This window comes from Euprymna scolopes, chromosome 40 (genome assembly GCF_053919585.1).
Source record: "Euprymna scolopes isolate OS-2025 chromosome 40, ASM5391958v1, whole genome shotgun sequence".
NCBI lineage: Eukaryota > Metazoa > Mollusca > Cephalopoda > Sepiida > Sepiolidae > Euprymna > Euprymna scolopes.
In genome coordinates this window covers 26986689-27008561 of record NC_136521.1, presented here as the reverse complement: position 1 = coordinate 27008561, position 21873 = coordinate 26986689, and the positions used below count along the sequence as shown (strand labels likewise).

General features: G+C 31.9%; 1 protein-coding gene across 1 annotated transcript in view; it reads right to left on the bottom strand.

The window, feature by feature from the left end:
* Window positions 1-548: 548 nt before the first annotated feature.
* Window positions 549-21873, bottom strand: part of LOC145265454 (uncharacterized) — a 116027-nt gene continuing 94702 nt past the window's right edge. Inside the window, exons 18-23 of the mRNA XM_080121313.1 lie at window positions 16505-16619; window positions 12600-12732; window positions 10771-10917; window positions 5424-5555; window positions 3492-3666; window positions 549-883 (exon numbers count right to left, since the gene is read on the bottom strand). Coding sequence (XP_079977439.1) covers window positions 663-883; window positions 3492-3666; window positions 5424-5555; window positions 10771-10917; window positions 12600-12732; window positions 16505-16619 — 923 coding nt within the window. The 3' untranslated portion in view covers window positions 549-662. The remainder of the gene's footprint in view (window positions 884-3491; window positions 3667-5423; window positions 5556-10770; window positions 10918-12599; window positions 12733-16504; window positions 16620-21873) is intronic.

Genomic DNA, 21873 nt, shown 5'->3' with positions numbered 1-21873 from the left:
GACTTGGGCTTCATAGCAAGGTTGTGAGTAGCTACTTATGTGTCTATCCTTATTAATGTGGTATCTTCAAAAGATTATATATATATATATATATATATATATATATATATATATATATATTATTCTTTATGTAAATACAGTCATATCTTGCTATGATGTGCAGGCCGTTTTGATTTCATCAGGCAAGAAAAATTTGCTTTCTTTGATTGAGCACTATCAATGACCCTTGTTGAAATTCAATTATTCTTACTTTTTGGATATCTTTCTACCTGGAATTATATATATATATTAGACTATTAGCCAAATTTTTGTCAATAAAACTTCATTTGTTTATTTAAATTTTGTAGTTTTGTTCATAATTAAACTAAAAGTAAAAAAAATAGTAGTAGTGTTACCGCAGAATGTGTTCTTTTGGTCCATTCTGAGGGTGCCTCAAATATATTTGATCCACAAGTGTACACCAAAGTCATTTTGTTTTAGCCATTTAAAAAGCATTTAAAAATGCAAAAGTGATAATTCATTCTATCACAACAATTTGAAATTCCTTGTTTTATTTTTCACTACCCGACATCGTGGCTATTCTGGATGAGGTCAACTGCATCTAGATGGTAACCCGTTAAATGCATCAGCGTATAGTTACAGATAGTGACGGGGTCTGCGAGTCAGAACCTCTCAAAACCATTGCTTCCCAAAGACTCGGAATTGATATGACAATCCCATAATAAAATGACAGATAAAATGAGCAGACCAACAACAACGCCACCAAGTGAGGCACCAACACCGTCAATTCCTTTGTATTTATCTAGTTCGGCTTGGCGCCACAACAGGTAAGCAGAATCTTCACATTGGGATTTTGCAAATTTCTTGTTAGCAGGAGCATCCTCTGCAAAGAGAAAGACAAAGAGTTGTTAGAAGTTGCAGAAAGTTTGGCAGATGATGAGAATTATGCTGAGTTTTGGACAAATTTATTATGAATCATTAGAAAAATACTCATCCCAGGATGGCTAGAATTCACAAAACAATTTTGCACCACTTTTATGTCCGATCAAAAAGATTAAATTTATCAGATAATGTGACTAAACCATAAATGTCTAAAATTTCAAATGATGTATAAAATTTAATACAAATCTGAATTATTTAAATTTTAACATGGGAGCTTGCATCTTAAAAAACACTTTAAAATACTTAAAATTGATGTATAATACCTACTGTCAAAATTTCACAAAAATTGGAAATATTGAATTTTCATGCCATCTATTCCTCCTTTTCATAAAATTAAATTAAATATAGCCCACATTACCCACCCAGCTGTGTTCTAAAATTCATAGTAATTAGACAATTAGTTAAGGAGTGAATTCTGTATATACAAAATGTAAACATATATACAACCAAAACTTTATATATAGATTAATTCATCAATTGAACATTATTTTTGTTAGAATGTTTGAAATATTCTTGCGTTTACATTAAAGTGTAGTACATGTTCTATCCTTAATCATAGCATAACTGTCCTCAACTGGAGCAATTTTTATTTTAACCCAAATCCAAAATGCCTCTTTTCTAAGGAGCTGAATATATTTTACATTGAAAATTGAGATTGTGTGTAAACATGGCTATCGTTAATGTAGATTCAGACCCTTTCACTTAAAAATGACAGCAAGATCTGTCGAACAGATTGTTAATACAAAAATTTTTTTTACAAATATTTTACAGATGTTTAGGTACTACTAACATGATTACATTTATGACTGTCTTTCTAATTTTTCTTTTCCTAAAAGTCGATTTTTCTTCAAATTTTATAATTTTTTTATAAATATAATAAAAAGTACATTTCATTTTGTTATTATTTCCCTCAATCTTAAAACAACAACTTTTGTGTTAAAAAACAAACAAACTAATAAAGCATTTTTAGGCTTTTTTACTAATAATATAGATGTTAAATTGTTTTTTCACATAAAAATAGCATTTTCATTTTAAAAGCAAATTATAATATTCTATAAATATATAAGCAATTGTGAGTGTATATGTAATAGTGTCAAAATACATACACTTATAGCAAGTGAGCTACACAAACGTTTGTTTCTTTCTACTAAAAGAACTTGCCAGTCTAACTGCTACTCTGACGAATTCCTTTGATAGAATGAAACACACTAAGTGTATATTTCATATTACTGCAAAGCTCTAAAATATTGAGCAGTTATATATATATATATATATATATATATATATATATATATATATATATATATAGAGGAGAACAATAAGAGTGGGAAATGAAGTCACAGAACTATATATTGGTGGATATAGATTGGCTCATTTATTCAATAAGGGAATACAAACAATTAGTTGAGGGATAGAAGGGACTCTTTATGTCAAGGCATTTTGAAGCCTAATGCTTCTCATCAGAAGAGTAGAGAAGATGCTAGGTAACATAGTGGGGATGCGGCATCTAGCGTGCGATTCATTAGGAACGAAACAGATCAATTAAAATTATAGATGGTGTAGGGGGGAGTTTTATCGAATTTTAAATAAAGGAGGAGCATATTATATAGAGTGTAATGTAGAAAGGTGTATAGGGTCTTTATCATAGTCTTAAAATGTATGTAATATATTTTTTAGGGCTAAAGTAGAGGTATAGTGTGGATGGGTGGTAATTCTATTTTATCAGTGTGTAAGATGTCCATTATCTAGGGGGGGGGGGGCATTTTATTGACAGATGCAACCGAGACAACAACAGCACTATGAAGTAGTGTATAATTTTGGGAGGGGTATTATGGTGATGATTTAAGGCGAAGGGGCAAATGGGTGTACTCAAAGCAGGGTTGAACAAGAGGGATTACATGGGGCGTTCTGTTCCAGGGTTTTAATTTAGTGAGGCGAGGGATGGTTCGGAAGTGAGTTAAAGGAGCAAGTTATGGGGTGGGTCTGGGTGGGTAGTTGTAAGGCTATAATAATAGATTTCAGAATACCAATATATATTATTATTCTCAGCAACAGCAGGAAGGTAACTAAGTGGTTAATGAGAAGGACTGACAACCTGAGTACATTAAGTTCAAATCCAACAGAGAAACACTTTCACCTACGTATGAATGATGGTCAACAGGAGCAGGATTAATGTCCTTTAGAAATTAACTTTGAAACTAATCTATCTTTGACCAAGTCTTTATTTGTATTTCTCTCAAATTTATTCTCATCACTTTCTGTCATGTTTTATTTAGCAATTGACTCTACTACTGTTCTACATCTATGAACCCAAATCACTCTCATCCATTCTTTAAATATGAAAGATTAGTTTAGCAACAGGTAAACAGACATTAACTTGAGTGAAGTATTACTATCGTGAATTTAACACTGTCGTTTAAACAAAAACTTAAAGTATTAGAAATTATACTTTAAAAATGTTAAGCAACCTGAATAAGTTTAGAAAAGATAGCTTGTATGGGAGGAGGAAAAGGAGGAAGATGGTCTATTTTGATCAAAGTTTTACTTACCAACAACGGTAAGGACAAATTTAAGTGGTGGGGTGTGGTTGCAGGATATCTGTGAGACAATGTAAAATGTGCCAGGGGTGTTGAATGTATGTTGGATAGAATTCTTATGGCTGTGCGTGAGTAATGTATGACCAATCTGTTGTTCTCCTTGGAAGTTACAAGACTGGAAGTGTTCCTGCACAAGTGGAAGAAAAGGAAAATTTGTAGATAATAAAATGATGTGCATTGCAAGAACAAAAAAAAAAAAGGGATAAAAAAATATGTGCATTTTATGTTTGTGAATTTTTGAGATGAGGATTGATTATTCATATCATTTGGATTCTTTGAACTACTGTTCTCATCTTAAGTATCAATTTCACAAGATTTCGGTTGATATAACCTCCCAACTTTCTTCAGGTGATTCTTGTCAGAATTCAAAAATCTTTCTGTCAAACTTGGGAATCTGTACGGAATTTCCAAAGAAGTCTTTATTTAATCAATGAGGGTAGCATGATCACGTTCTGTTATTTTGTTGTTTTTTAGTGTCGCTCACACTGAGTATTGAACCTTCAACCTCGAGAAGAGTATGACTTTAACACTGAATTTTATCAAATATTTTATCCACTAGGTGGACAATTCTAGTATGAATTTTAGGAGTGTTACATCTATTTCGTTTTCTAGATATAAATCTCATCATTATATATGTGTTAAGATTTACAAGAGCTTGAGAAACTAGTAGATAGGTAACTTGAATGATAAAAAATTATTTCCTTTTTTTATGTTGAATCGAACATGCTAGAAAGTGCTTTGGGATTAAGGATCAGCTGAAGTCAGCCGCTGACATTGTTTCTAAAGTGAGACAGGATTAGAAAGCTGGAAAGCCTAGCACTGATGAAAATGTAGGTGTAGAGCAGGGAATTATAGCCAAATTTAAATAGAAACTGGGGGACAGAAGTCAAGGTCAAGGAGATAATCGCTGAAAAGGTAAATGGTACAATGAAAATGAGTTTAAGCAAGATTGGTGAAATTAACCCAGGCAATGCCAAATAACCTTTACAACATTTTTCATTTCATGCATTATTTAGATTTTTTTTCAGACTACTGTTCTTATCTTGCATGTTATTTTCACAACGTTTAACCTCTGACCTTCTTCCCTGGTGTCTAACTCTGTTCCGTGGGGAGGCATTGTAAATAGGAACTTCTTACCTTCTTCAGGTGTATTTTATTGAACTCAGGAATCTGTCAGTTGAACTCGGGAATCTTATTGAGGAGGATAAGTTTTGTTGAAATATGTTTAGATGTTGTCATTTCTTCTTCTTTCTTCTATATATTTCATGTCTTGTTCTCTTATTTAGGAGTCAGACATTTTCTGATATTATGCAAACTCATTTTCAAATTCTCACAGTTCAGCAGGTCAGCAGTTTCAAAATTCCATTTTTAGGATAACCTGCATTTTGTGCAGAGCTAATGCTTTCAGTTAATTCTTACCAATTATGGTATAATCACAAATCTATTTTAATACTGAATGGAAAAAAGGATTTTAAAAAGAATGCATAACATATTTTTTTAATTGAAAGCCATATTTAATTTCAGAAGAGTTTCCAATAGGTAGATAATCTGTATAAGTCTTAGAGATGAAAAAGAGTTTGGGGTGGGTAGCTGATCTGTATGTTTTGGACTTTAAAATTTTGCAGACAAAAAGCAAAGATCTTTCTCATGTGGATATGAAAAAATGTGCAGGAATTCTAAAAGATCCAATATTTTGATGGAGCAATTCTGATTTCTTATTAACATGGTTCCATTTGATTGGTCAGTTCCTATCACCAGTGTCTATAAGCTTCAAACTTTCTTTAATCATACTCTCTTTTTGTATAAAAATATTGCAACAATATTAGCATCGTTAAAAATATTTTTGAAAAGTACTCTCTAAGAATTAAGTGCATGTGAACTTACCTTATCTTGTAATAAAGTGACTTTGTCATCTCGACTATAGGAGAAATAAAGGATATCTCCAGCCACAATCGAGAAATTCTTGATGGCTGTATTATTTGCTTCCCAACCAACATCACCACCAACTTTAATGTACTAAAAAAAAAAAAAAAACATTATATATATATATATATATATATATATATATATATATATATATATATATATATATATATATATATATATATATATAGATGATGAGCAGAAGTACTTGACTTTGCCTGGGAGTATCTAGGGTGATAAAATCCCAATAAACAACAAAATTTGAAATAATTTATTCAGATTGTTCAGAAATAAAAATGTACAAATACCATTTGAAAATATTAGAACACCAAAAAAATGCTTTGAAATATTTTATTAAATTATTCATACCATTTTTTCTGACACTTTCAGTGCAATACACCATTTTTAAAAAAGACTTAATTTTTTTGTTTTTCTCTCTTGTCTCTTCATTTTTATTGTGGTCAGCCTCTGCTGGAGAGAAAAGGATGCAGTTGCGATTGTTTTTGGAGTGTGACTAAACTCCAAACTATATACACACATGTCCACTTAAGTGGACATGTGTGTATATAGTTTGGAGTTTAGTCACACTCCAAAAACATTTTGTAAGGTTTATTTAAAAATATCAGAAAACCAAAATAGATTATGAAATATTTCATTAAATGATTAAATTAAATGATTAAAATAATTTGTTTTAAATTTTTTCTGAGACTTTTAGTGTAATGCACCTTTTTCTGTTTTCTATGAAAGAAAAGCTATAAAAATGGAAATTTTATCTAATTTTATGGAAAAAATACAATTTTCACATATTTTAGAATTTTGCTAATCTATAAATATAAAAGCGAAAATGTATGTATGTTTGTATGTGTGTTCGCTTTTTCTGTGTGTCTACAAAAGGCTTTTTTCAGAGAAGCAGTCGGTCGCTTCACAACTTTTAAAAACTGCTTATATCACATATAAATCGTAATATCTCACAGTTAACAACGAAGCTTGCCTGTCAATTTAATTTGCTCGATTTCGGGAAGATAAATATTCAACATTTGTCGCTCGCCACATGTTGGTTAGTTTTTTTCCTATAACATCTTGGGGGGGGAAAAAAAGCGTTCAGCAGTAAATGAAGGTACTATCCCACAGTCAAACTTGACCTCATTAACTCATTTAAACGGGCACCTGCCGAATCCAAGTAATTAAATAAATTCAAACGTGTTTCCGTTAGCATCTCGCGGTGGGGCAATGGTTAACGTCACACTTTTTTTTTTCATACTTTAATTTACAACTTTGCCTCAACGGTTCAGGTTCGATCCTCATACTTACTTTTTTTTTTTAACTCCCCCCCCCATACACACCCCCAAACACCCGGGCAACGCCGGGTACCCCTCGCTAGTTAACAAATAAAGTTCATTTGAGATCTCAAATAAAAAATGTCATAGCAACCAAAGATGATTTTCAGTAAAAAGTTTCGGTTTTGTATATGCTCTAACTAAAAAATAAACTTTTCCATAAAATATAATCGAAAAAATAAGTTTAAAATCATTCAAAATCCAGCTGATTCCAAATATGCTATTTTCATAAGATCTTGTGTTTTATTAATTAAATTAGATTTATTTTCATATTATGGCTCTAACCAAAAAAATAACAGTTTAAATAAAAAAAAAACATACATGTAGTTAGCACAATCGTTTGAAGATAAAGAAAATGAAGATAATGGCAATGTACACTTCATAACTTGTGGAAGATTGTCCACATCAAAGTGTCTAAGGCACTTTATGTATTTCAATCATATCCAACGATCTTAACAAAAATTGATGAGATTGAATAGCTTGATAGATGAATCTAGAAAATCAAACAAATTTTTTTATAGATGTTCACGCCACCAAAAATGTTTTTAAGAGTAAAAAAAGGAGGATAAATTATAACATAAAAAGAATAAATATTAATTTATTTTTATTTCGGACTATTATTCTCATCTTTATTGGTTGTTGTTTTTCACGACGTTTCGGCCAACTATTACTCTGGCCTTCGCCAGGTGGTAACCACGACGGATAGGAACTTCGAATCTCCTAACTGCATTCTCAGCAATCACTGCCATCTGTAGTTGTTGTTGTCGTCTTACCACGTTTTGGCCAAGTAAATCTCTGGCTGGCTTTGGTTACCACCTGACGAAGGCCAGAGGAATAGTTTGCCGAAACGTCGTGAAAAACAACAACCAATAAAGATGAAAAACAACAACTAATAAAGATGAGAATAATAGTCCGAAATAAAAATAAATTAATATATATAATACTCATCTCAAAATAAATTCCAATTAAGGAATAATATATATACCAATCAATACGGACCCGACTATGGAAGATCAGATAATAAATAAATGTGGATTTATAAGATCAAAGAATCCAACCTTGATCGCCCTTTGGGGCCCATGGCACAATTGATAGAGACGTTGAATCTCTACGGTTCCAGGTGGATATTGTCTGAAGATAGCGGTTTCAATCCTTCCCAAAGCCAGCCAGAGATTTACTTGGCCAAAACGTGGTAAGACGACAACGACTACAGATGGCAGTGATTGCTGAGAATGCAGTTAGGAGATTCGAGGTTCCTATCTGTTGCGGTTATCACCTGATGAAGGCCAGAGGAATAGTTGGCCGAAACATTGTGAAAAACAACAACCAATAAAGATGAAAACAACAACTAATAAAGATGAGAATAATAGTCCGAAATAAAAATAAAATAATATATATAATGCTCATCTCAAAATGAATTCCAATTAAGGAATAATATATATAAAAAGAATAAGTATGAAAGAAATCCATGGCAAACAGCATTGGCTCAAGAAGTGTTGTAAGGTGCAGGGAGGGGGGCATGTGGTGACACATTTTAACAATGACGAATGTGTTTAGATAGTTTGTATTGGGATTATTATCCTCATTTTTTTGTATAATATTTCAAATTTTTTGAACATGTAAATCTGTATGTCAAGTTCAGAAAATTATACAGAATTTGGAACTGAAACCATTGTTTAATTGTGATCATTTTTGTAAATTATAGAGAAAATTATACAGAATTTGGAACTGGACCCATTGTTTAATTGTGATCATTTTTGAAAATTATACAGAAAATTATACAGAATTTGGAACTGGACCCATAGTTTAATTGTGATCTTTTTGAAAATTATACAGAATCTTATATAGAATTTGGAACTGAACCCATTGTTTAATTGTGATCATTTTTGAAAATTATAGAGATAATTATAAAGAATTTGGAACTGAACCCATTGTTTAATTGTGATCATTTTTGAAAATTATACAGAAAATTATACAGAATTTGGAACTGGACCCATAGTTTAATTGTGATCTTTTTGAAAATTATACAGAATCTTATATAGAATTTGGAACTGAACCCATTGTTTAATTGTGATCATTTTGAAAAATTATACAGAAAATTATAAAGAATTTGAAACCGAACCCATTGTTTAATTGTGATCATTTTTGAAAATTATACAGAAAATTATACAGAATTTGGAACTGAATCCATTGTTTAATTGTGATCATTTTTGAATAGATGAACTGAACATGATTGGAGGTTACATTGACTAAAATGTTGTGAAATAAAAATACAATTAGGTTGGGAATAGTAGTCCAAATTATCCAAATACTAATTATGAATCATCTTGAAAATTCTGAAACATTTTAAGATAAAATTGGATAAATTCAGAAATAATTTTATTAAAAAGAAATTTTTATTTTATGATATTATTAACATTCCAATTGTTAGGACTTCCTAAAAAAAGGAGGAAATGATATAAAACAAACAAAAAAAAGAAATGTTTATCAGCAGAACAAAGGGCCATGGAGGGGAAGTTATTCACCAATGCACACAAGGAAAGCTGAAATAGGATTGTTAATCCAGATGTGGCAGTGACTGGGATATAAGTTAATATATTTTAGAAGTAGTTTTTGGAGTGGCAATGAGTTTTATGTCAGTTTATAACAGTTAGGGGCAATTTATCGACAGTCTTGAGTTTGCGGCAGTTTAAGACAGTCTTGAGTTGGACACAGTTGAACGCAGGTTGTTGCTCAGAACAGATCGAGATGAACTGATGTCAACTGACAAACACAACCTCGACAGATTTGGATGAGGACCTTACTGCTTAGAAGATTGTTTCTCATAATGGTGTCACACACACACCCAGAGCCCAACCAATATATACAGAATGTGTCAGAGTTTGTGTTTTTTGTTTCTAAAGTAATTTTATTTTTATACTTGTGAGCCAGTACTTTTCATCAACAATCACATGTGAGAGATGACAACACGACAAGAACAAGAAGACGATGGAAACTGCATTGGTGTCAACAGTAGTTGAGCAAGAGGGAATGTAAGCAATCCTACAATTTAATCATTTGCTTTTAAGTTTCCTTGGCCGGACAAATTTTATGCGATCCAAAAGATCCATGCTTCTGCAGTTTATTCAGAATGAACACTCCACATGAACATTCCAGCATAATGTGTCCTTAGGACAACCTCTATGCTAGGCAAATGTAGTGTTTCTGTAAATCTTCTGACTTAATATGTCAAATTTGTTTGAATTTCAAATGCAACACATTAGGGTGGATGATTTGCTGAATCACATTTCCAACTTAATGTGTTTGGCAAGAATTTTTTTATAAACATCAGATGAAACATTAAACAGAATTTGATTTGTATTTTGTTATCATTAAAAAAATTTGTGCCAAAAACAAACAATTATCCAATGGGTTCAACTGAGAATTCAAAAGGAAGATATTCAACAAACAAATAAGTTACATTGTCAACAGTGCATGCGTGTCATCTTTATCTTCAAACATTTATGACAGAGTTTTAACATGAAAGAAAACTATACAATTTTCTTCTTTTTTCATTTTGATTATTAAATAGTAATCGTTACTATTAATGACATAGATTATTTTATTAAAGGAAATTAATCCAAAATAATATATTTTCTTTGCTTTAATAATTTATGATGTAAAAATGTAAAAAGTGTTAAGCAAATTCATTTTATTGTAACTAATCATTAAGTAAAATAATCTGCAGCCATTTTGATTCTAGGCAGGAAGTAATAAACCAGAGTGGATGTGAATAAGGACTAAATATTTGTCTTCTGCATTTTACTTGCTTCTGCTTTGGTTATGTACTTGGTTCTTGTCTAGAATCAAAATGGCTACCACTGCTAATTGGCTAATTAGGTACAATAAAATCAACTGGCATAAAACTTCTTTGAAATATTAATGCATGATTGTAGTAAAAGAGTAGATATTTAAATGGAACAAAGAAATACCTCTGGTTTACTGCAAACAGTTCTTCTTAATTTTGGAATGTCACCTGTGATGCCACTGTCTTTGAAAAGTGTTGTCTTGATTTTTATCTTCAAGGTCCCCCTTGTAAGATAATCTAACATTTCAGGTGGATGAGTCGGCACAAATCCCTAAACAAATAATCACAATAAACAATAAAACAGAACAAAAATGAAAAATTCACAAAAAGTTGATGTTATTTAAAACAAGAAGAAATAAGCATTAAGACTTTAATGAATAAAAATTTCATTTTTTCCATACATATTTGGTGTCTGTATTAAAATAAAAAATATTACAGAAATATTTTTTGATGTTTTAACAATTACTGACAAGTAATCTATATATATCTATGAAACTCAATATCTGTGTGTATGTGTTATGTTTGTATGTTCCTTACAGAAAAACAGGTTAGAGAATCTATATAAAATCTAAAAGTGTATTCTTATGTAAAATTTACTGAGGAGACAATGGAAGTGTTTCTGAATCTGTAAATGCACCCCTAAAGGGTATAAACTCTTAAAATTTCAAATATATCCTATTTTTATGAAATTCAAATCATATGTATAAAATAATCCGAGCAAAACAATGGAAGTGGTTCTAGATCTATATGTTATTCTTTATGTTCAAAGCTATGTGACACTCCACTTTTAAGTGACTATTTTATTTTTTATGTTCAAAGCTATGTGACACCCCACCTTTAAGTGACTATGTTATTTTTTATGTTCAAAGCTATGTGACACCCCACTTTTAAGTGACTATGTTATTCTTTATGTTCAAAGCTCTGTGACACCCCACTTTTAAGTGACTATGTTATTTTTTATGTGCAAAGCTATGTGACACCCCACCTTTAAGTGACTATGTTATTTTTTATGTTCAAAGCTCTGTGACACCCCACTTTTAAGTAACTATGTTATTTTTTATGTTCAAAGCTATGTGACACCCCACTTTTAAGTAACTATGTTATTTTTTATGTTCAAAGCTATGTGACACCCCACCTTTAAGTGACTATGTTATTTTTTATGTGCAAAGCTATGTGACACCCCACCTTGAAGTGACTCACTGTGGCAGAACCCCATTAAAATTTCAAACACATATATCCAACTTTAACGAATGTATACAAATCAATTCAGAAAGTTTTTTTAATATTTCAGCTTCTTCTGACCATATTAGGACGTGAAACAGAAGAAGTTGTATGTATGTCAGTGGCATTCACCGTTACGGTGGAGTGAACCGGCTTCATCCAAAGGAAGAAGTATCAAGAGAATATTTAACTTCACACGTGGTCCCCAGTTGCATGTATATCCTAATCAGGCAAGATGATGATGATGGTAGGTGTTTGTAGTTCTTACAAGGAGGTGCCAAGCTCCTCCTACATACAGCACCTGGTATTCCCAAATAGTTAACCATCGGGTACAGGAGTTAGTAAAAACAAAGAAAGTATTATGACGTTATAGTAAAAAAGTACATAGGAGTGATTTTCATTCAATCCCGAGCAACGTTGGGTCCTAATGGTGGTGCAAAATAAAAAAAAAAGCCCCCCCCCCCATATTTATAGCAGTCAAATTAGTAAATGACAAATCAAGAACAGAAATAAAAAATCAAATCTTTAGTTGCTCCTGAGAATCTCTATTTATATATAAAGTTAGATATGTGCATATTTTTATATATTTGTATGCACAGGATTCGCTCCTAAACTAATTGATGATAACAAATTTTGAAACTCAGCTGATAAGCATAAGGATAGGTAATATGGGCTATGTTTAGTTATATTTTTATGCAAAGGGGATAAAATAATAATTTGAGTAAACTTTACCTTAATGTGGAATGTGCCATCTTCATGTCTTGCCGAATGAGCGGTACCCCCAACGGTGAGGAGACTCTGACCATCATTCAGGATAAACACATCCAAAACTTTTTCCATTGGAGACAACCCTTGCAAGCTAATACTAAAAAGAGGAAATAAAAAAAAATGTCAACATGAAATAATTTAAATAAATTTAAATATTTGCTGATTTTACAGCATATTAACACTTTTAGATTATCTAATGCTGGAACATTAAACTTATTAAAATGATTCATTTGAGATAAATTGTTGTTGGATAATTGTAACGGATTTGATATGAACAACTACTTTCTCACAATCCCCCGTGACAACGTCTGCATATGCTAGTTTAAGCATTGTTATGAGTTGTGTCTGTGGTGGAAAAGGAACAGTGCCTAACTGAAACCAACAGTTGTAGACAGACATGGAAGTAAGCTGCATTCACTTATGGAAATGATTCATTCTGCAGAGCAATCAATGAGATTTGTGGCTTAATATAAGCAGGTTTGGCGCTTATTCAGAATAAGGACCCTGCTATTGCCACATGTTTACAGAAAACGTTGGAAGGTTCCGAAAAAAAGTTTTGTGATTTTTTTTTTTTTATGCAAACACTGGCCAATTTTTTCAATGAAAAATATATTATTTCTGTCAGTATGAAGATAATTCTATAAAAAAAATTAATTGAAAATATTTTTTGATAAAAATTATATTATTTCTGTTATTGCTAAAATAATTCAATAAAAAATTAATTGAAAAATAAAAACAGTATTCTTTTTGTTGTTAAAAAGAAAATATATGAAAGTTCAAGAAAATAAAAATTCAATTGATTAAAATTGACTAATCATTTCCATTGATTGTTGCAATTTTTTGGCACTTGCTGGCATTTTCCATAAACTGTCTGGACAATTGCAACAATAACATGGTCCTTATACTGCATAAGTACTGTAGGTTCATATCTTGTCTATTTAGTCAGTTCTGTTGAGAGTGAGAAAATGTTGTATGAAGAAAAGGGTTGCCGCATATCTGTCTTTGCATAATGAAGAAAAATGTAATCTGATTAAAATGATAAAATTCTTCTACAATTTAAATCATTTTTATTAAACTTCAGCAAAAATAGTTGGATAGTTAAATACAAAAATATGATGACTCAGCAGATATGCATGTACTTTGTTTGTTTAACCTAAGTCAGGCTAAAAATAAGAAAGAAATGTGCTTTGGTACACTGACAATTAAAAACTCACTATTTTAAGAGTGGGAAGAGGTTTGCCTCCCAGGCAAAAAATATTCTTACCACTCAGAGTGAAAACAAACTAGTTCAAAAGAAATTCAATTGTAATCATATAACTGCAGTATGTTTATTCATACAAACATTATTGGCTACCTATGTGCATACAAGTTTCAGTTGTAATTTCTTCAGGGGACAAGCATCCTTGCAACACAACATGTATACACATATGTAGCCAATAATGTTTTGTATAAATAAATGTACTATAATTATGCTCTGCTTGTCATTGAGCACTTTTTGATAAACACTGGAGTTTGAGTGGATTTACATTTAAAAAATTGCTGCAATACAATCATCATATAACAGTGATTTTATTACTCCTGATGAAAATGATCACTCATGACAGTCAAAGCGCTGTTGACTTGTACCCTGTATCAATGGTGGAAAGAGGATAGTGTCTATCCTAAACATGTGGTTGTAGATAGACATGCAGAATAATAAAGTCAGATGCATTCACTTGTTTTGCTGAACATTTAATGTCATTTTATTTTCAGTATAAATGTAGTTTATCAATTCGTCTGAGCTGTCACTCAGTTCTAGAGTGTTCTTTGTGCATGCTCTCTCTCCGTTGCTATAACCAGTATTTGATGAAGGCAGTCTGTTTGTCCAGTGAATTAAAAGCTAGTCAGTCATTACCTTTCTGTACATACTATTGTTTCATGAGAGTCAGTACTCTTTTCTTTTTCTTTTTTACAAGGGAGTCCCCACTTATTAAGGCCTAAAGCCTACTCAAGGATAAAGGTTAATGAATGTAAGGTGGTAATGCAGTAATTGTCAATGGTGTAGATTGGGTAGAATTTGGATTATTTAAGGGGTCCACCTAACAAGAACTTGTTTACATTGGACTAAGCAGGTTTTATTTCTCTGATTCAGTTTTATTTACTATGCAATACACAGATAGGAATAACTTTAGGCTAAATTCAGATGGAGCTCATTGCCATCATTCTGCAAATGAAGGAGAGATTACTTTTAAAATGTAATGAAAATCTGTGCGCATGACTAAAGACACTAAATGCAATGTGTGAGAAATTCAGAGAAAACTTTCAACAGTACTCATATTGTTGTTTAATCTTTTAATTTCTAATGGAATTTTCCACTTTTCTGCTTAATCTAGCCTTATGTAAAAAATACTGGTTTTAACATTATTTTGACAAACATTCACTCTTGCTACAATCACTCTCCACGAGCTTGGCCTTCGGGACAAGATCAAAGTGTAGTATCTGTTCTTCAGATGCTGCACTTCTATTTCTTGTTCTCTTTCGGTGGAGGAGAAATCCTTCACGACTGAGACAATTTTTATTTTTGTACCTTTTCTCCACGTTAAAAAACGACCCTGGTGTCTAACTCTGTCCCGTGGGGAGGCATAGTAAATAGGTACAATCACTCTCCACGTTAAAAAATGACCCTGGTGTCTAACTCTGTCCCGTGGGGAGGCATTGTAAATAGCTACAATGTGAGATGTGCTGCACTAGACAACAATATCCACATCAAAAATTAAGACAGAGGTTCTCTAATTTCTCTCATGGTTTCTTGTTAGTTCAAATTGAAGTTCTCAGTTCCCCTGAAGTTCCTCTCCCTTCCAGGAGCTAACACTTAATATCTATATGAGATATTTAAATATTCTAGTAAATTCTAGTAAAGTTTAGAACATAATTTTCCTCTCCCCAATTAACCATTTAAATAAGTTATAGTATACTTGTATCTTTCTTGTGGTCTCTTGGTCTTACTGGATTCCAGGACAAGAATTTATCTAGTCTGGTGGAGTATCCAGCTTCATGTTGTTATTCGAAATAACATCACTTGAAGAAAGTGCACCATTCTTCATAGAAGCCAATGTTGGTTAGTCATACTGAGGTGATCTTATTCGGGTCGCAAATACGAAATGCAATTTCAAATATTTTGTCATGGTTTACGTGTAGGGAAAATTATCCTCATGCCAGGTGGTCCTGACAAACCCTTCGACAGAGAAAACTTAAACACTCGAGGATAGTATGAGAGCACAAGTGTCGATTGAAGAGAGCAATCACAGGGAAATATGGCCAAAAGAGGAATATGTCAGATTTATTGAGAGTTTTGAACGTTGTATCCAGATGTGCTTATCATTGAATGACATTAAAGCAAAGACTGTCGGACATTCATTGTTTAGTTGTCTCCCTTGTTCTCAAATAAAAAAGTTTTCTGTTCTTAGAGCGATCTCTTTTGTTTGTTGTTGCAGTACATTTAAATCGTTAACTGGAAAACCAAGACGGAGGTTTAGTTAGACAAGATGTTTGTGAAGGAAGTTATTAAGGAGTAAATCAACATTCATAATTGAAACTTGATGGACAAGCCAAGCATAGACTGAAGTTTATCTGTACCAAATATGGTTGGATTGCAGAAAGTATAATCAATTTTATTAAAGATTTCATGGGTGTTATTTTGGGGGAGGAAAGTAGGTCACTTTATGATTTCATATAAAAGGGAAAAAGCCTGATGCTACCAATATCCAGAGATCAGTTGGATTAAAGCAAAACGCTGTAGAGTGTATCAAACATGGTGACATGTACCATCAAGATCCTGAAATGAAAAAGAGTTAAAATATCAAATTTATATCCATTTTATTATATCTCACCTGTAATAAAATACGTTGGCACGATTAAGAACAAAAGCAGCCAATCCTGAAGGACTGAGATCGTTGAATTGTCGATAACTCTCTATTACTGTGTGTTGCAGGGTAGTTACTGGACCTAAACAATCAAATAAGAAAAACAAAAAAATTAATTTTAAACTTTTTTATATAATCTTTATGTATTTGAAATTAGGTATTGTATGTACATATTTGCATGTACAGGATTCGCTCCTAAACTAATTAACCAATTATAATAGATTATAATGCACAGCTGAAAATTCAGATAACTGATTTTTGTGAAATTTTAACAATAAGTATTAGACATCATTTAATAAATATAAAAATATGGATAAAATATTATGTGTGTGTAAAAAAATATTAATAAAATATTATGTGTGGTTTTACTAATGATAACTAGTTTTATATATACAACATGTTGGGTCCCGATTTCGAATCTCGCTAGATACAGCCACTCTGATGAGTCGTAGACGATGAAACACGTGTCAGTGGATTATTACATTTTAAAAATAATATATATATATAATATATATATATATAATATATATATATATAATATATATATAATATATCTATATATATAAAAATGTAACTCTTGGTTCGTTCGCAATTAATAGTCTAAAAAACCACTGGATGTATGACTTCCACGTTTTGGTATAATATGTTTACTATATCCAAGTGTGTTTTTATATATTTCTTTTTAATTATAACATTATACTTAATTTTTCTATGATAAATAGGTGGTTTTCTTTGTACATATAGGCCATTTTTTTTTATTTAGGGACAATTATTTATTACCACTTCCTGTCACGTGACCAGTGGTTCCAATTTAGCGGTTTTCCTGCTAGATCTGGAGATTTCGTTTGCAATCTAGTGGGGAATTCTAGAAAATCTGGAGGTATTTCATACCCACACATCCGCAATTTTAGATTAAAAAATAAAGAAAAGCGCTTGAAAATACTTTAAAACATAAAATAAACTCATTCATGTAAGTAAAAAAAAAGTAGCATTTATTACCTTTGGTAACAATTATTTATTCATTATATGTTTTGTTTTTCATCTTTTTTTCAGCTAACCATTCTTAAATCTCGCTATAAAATCGATTTTTCCAAGTACATTTAAGGTGGGGGGGGGGGAGCATTCCAACCTCCGAAGTTTAGTTTAAAATACGATAGAAACAACAGCAAAAAAAAAAAAAAAAAACTTATGCCAATACAGTAGAATTTAATTATCTACCAACCTAAATACTTTTAACATGCTAAAACAAAGTTTTTTTGTTTTTTTATTTTTCTAATTTCAAAATATGTTGCACCATTATTGTGATGTTTAATTTGCAGTATATTTCAATTTAACTTTTATTATAAAAAGTTTGAGTTTATGATTTGTTTCCTGCAAAAAAGAAAAAAATACCCTCTCTGCAAAAACAGGTAAAACTAACTGATAAAATATGTAAGCCTTCTGGGGAGCTAACCGCTTCAATATAATTCCAGAAACATATAGTGAGAAAACACGGAATACTATATTTATAATTTTTTTATGCTAGGAAGTTAAAATATGGAGTTGGGGGGGGGATTAGCGATTTTTGAAAATTTCAGATGATAAAAGTTAAAAATCTAGCGATTTTCTGGACATTTCTTTCTCCTGATCTTGCGGGTTTTTTTAAATCTCAGTTGCCAAAACTGCATCACTAAAAAACCACTACAGGCTTAATGTAAACAGAATGTGTTTACAATATCGGTATTTCTGACACACCTACCAATCTACCCATGTTAAGGACGACTTTCGGAATAGACACTCCTAACCTTGCCAGAATACCCGAAAAGCTATAAAAGTTGACGTGTCAAATGTGAACGATGAGTTGGACGTAATGTAAAAATGTACCGAATTTAAGAGGGAACAAAATTCAAATTTCCGTTCCCTTTTTACAACAACCGTAAAGCAGAGCATTCTTTGCAAATTTTACCTAACTTACTGTATTAATGCTATTTTTTAAGCAAAAAAAAAAAAAAAAAATATTTAGGTTTGGCTATAAATTCCTAAATTCATTTCATCCTAAATAATTTAGGTGACTGAAATAGGAATCTAATTGAATCTTTAATTTCCTGAATAGTATGCGAGAATTCATTTTTCTTCGAGTTATATTGAATTCATTAATATGGACTTTAGGGGCTTTTTTCGTAATGTTACTGCAAAAATTATTTTTTATTGTTACAAATTACGATACTTTATTTATATAAAAAAAGCAAAACTAAATTCTTGCATTTTTTATTTACTACTGAAAACCATAACTTTAGTAAAGGTATTTTTTGTTTAAACAAAATAAAACATTTTCACAAAGAGTTAAGTAAAAATAATTAGTTCATTATATTCCGCGATCATTATTTGATAAATACTGCAATTTTCATTAAAATTGGTTAATTTCCTGATTTTTGGTGAATTTTAAGTAAAGGGAGGGGTCAAAATGTTTATACACTTTGAGCGTCGGCATTCATTTTATCTGTACCTACCATTTTTCGATGAATATTTGATATGAAATATGAAAGCGACTATGTGTGGTTAATTGAAATTAAATTTCAATCACATGGTTACATTATCAATAAACATGTGATTAAACCCATTGAAAATTTACCGATATTGTAAACACATTCTGTTTACATTAAGCCTGTAGTGTTTTTTTAGTGATGCAGTTTTGGCAACTGAGATTTAAAAAAAACCCGCAAGATCAGGAGAAAGAAATGTCCAGAAAATCGCTAGATTTTTAACTTTTATCATCTGAAATTTTCAAAAATCGCTAATTCCCTCCCAAACTCCATATTTTAACTTCCTAGCATAAAAAATTATAAATATAGTATTCCGTGTTTTCTCACTATATGTTTCTGGAATTATATTGAAGCGGTTAGCTCCCCAGAAGGCTTACATATTTTATCTGTTAGTTTTACCTGTTTTTTCAGAGAGGGTATTTTTTTTTTTTGCAGGAAACAAATCATAAACTCAAACTTTTTATAATAAAAGTTAAATTGAAATATACTGCAAATTAAACATCACAATAATGGTGTAACATATTTTGAAATTAGAAAAATTAAAAAACAAAAAAACTTTGTTTTAGCATGTTAAAAGTATTTAGGTTGGTAGATAATTAAATTCTACTGTATTGGTATAAGTTTTTTTTTTTTTTTTTGCTGTTGTTTCTATCGTATTTTAAACTAAACTTCGGAGGTTGGAATGCCCCCCCCCACCTAAAATGTACTTGGAAAAATCGATTTTATAGCGAGATTTAAGAATGGTTAGCTGAAAAAAAGGTGAAAAACAAAACATATAATGAATAAATACTTGTTACCAAAGGCAATAAATGCTACTTTTTTTTACTTACATGAATGAGTTTATTTTATGTTTTAAAGTATTTTCAAGCGCTTTTCTTTATTTTTTAATCTAAAATTGCGGGTGTGTGGGTGCGAAATACCTCCAGATTTTCTAGAATTCCCCACTAGATTGCAAACGAAATCTCCAGATCTAGCAGGAAAACCGCTAAATTGGAACCACTGGTCACGTGACAGAAAGTGGTAATAAATAATTATCCCTAAATAAAAAAATAGGCTATATGTACAAAGAAAACCACCTATTTATCATAGAAAAATTAAGTATAATGTTATAATTAAAAAGAAATATATAAAAACACACAAGGATATAGTAAACATATTATACCAAAACGTGGAAGTCATACGTCCAGTGGTTTTTTAGACTATTAATTGCGAACGAACCATGAGTTACATTTTTATATATATAGATAATGTATATATATATATATATATTCACATAGGATTAGTGAATGTCTTGACAAAGGTTTCCTTTCCAGGGCCATTGCTCTTGACATATCGAAGGCCTTCGATAAGGTATGGCATAAGGCCTACATCACAAGATTTCCAGCTACGGTATTACTGGAAATGTTTTCTCAATCATTTAATCATTTCTCTCTGATAGGTTCATAAGAGTGGTGGTGGTTAATTGGTAGAAATCAGAGGCCCACAGTATTAATGCTGGAGTCCCCCAGGGGTCCATCCTAGGCCCATCTCTCTTCCTGATCTACATCAATGATCTCCCAAAACACATACTTAAATCATTTGTTGACATCTATGCTGATGACACGGCCATCTATGGCAACACATCAAAGGCTGTAAATGATGATGTTCTCTCTGATTCTCTCTCCTCTGATCTTGAGCGCGTGGTACAGTGGGGGAAGACGTGGCTGGTTACTTTTAATGTATCCAAAACCAAGCTTCTATCTTTACATCATCAACGCTCTGATCCCCATCTGGCATCAATTGAAAAGGATGGCTCTCGTCTTGGGGAGGCTCCATGTTTTGACAAGCTTCTGGGCTTGACCTTTACTCCTGAATTGAAATGGAACACGTACATCAAATCTGTTGCCAGGGACGCTGGGAAAATGGTGGGATCCTTCTACCGCTCCAGAAGATATCTCACTACTGATGCAATTCTTTATCTGTATAAAAGCCAAGTACGCCCAAGGATGGAATACTGCTGCCACATCTGGGCAGGAGCTGCTAAAAACAACCTGTCCTGCCTTGACAGAGTACAAAATAGACTTCGTGGCTTAGTGGAGGATGCTCTTTTCTCTTCCCTGGAACCTCTCTCCCACAGAAGAGACGTTGCGAGCCTGTCTTTGTTTTATCGTTATTTCCATAGCAGGTGCTCGTCTGAGCTCCAATCCCTCGTCCCCCCTTGCCAATCTTTCATGAGAAACACCCGTCTGGCCGAAACTACTGTCAATAATTTTCCCCACTCTTTATCTGTGCCTAAATCCAAACGTAGATTCCATGAGCAAAGCTTCTTTCTTAGAACTGCATGCCAGTGGAACTCACTGCCGCTTGCCTGTTGCCCACCTGACTACAACTTGGACGTCTTCAAGTCCAACATAAACAAACTCCTGACAAACCGCCCCCTTAAGTAAGACACTCTATCAAAACCCCCAATACTAATGATTACTACAATACTATCTCACTGATTACTGTACACGCAATAACCCTTATCCCTGAGTGGCCTTCGGCCTTGATAAGTGGTGACACCCATGTAAAAAAAAAAAATAATAATATATATATATATATATATATATATGTAATATATATATATAAAATATATATATATATATAAAATATATATATATATATAGAGAGAGAGAGAGAAATAAAAAGGAACAAACCGTATTATGTGTTCATCAACGTTTCGTCTTTATTTCAAGACTTCCTCTCTCGAAATAAAGACAAAACGTTGATGAACACATAATACGGCTTGTTCCTTTTTATTTCTCTATTTTGTCGGAATACTATTTCCATATTTCT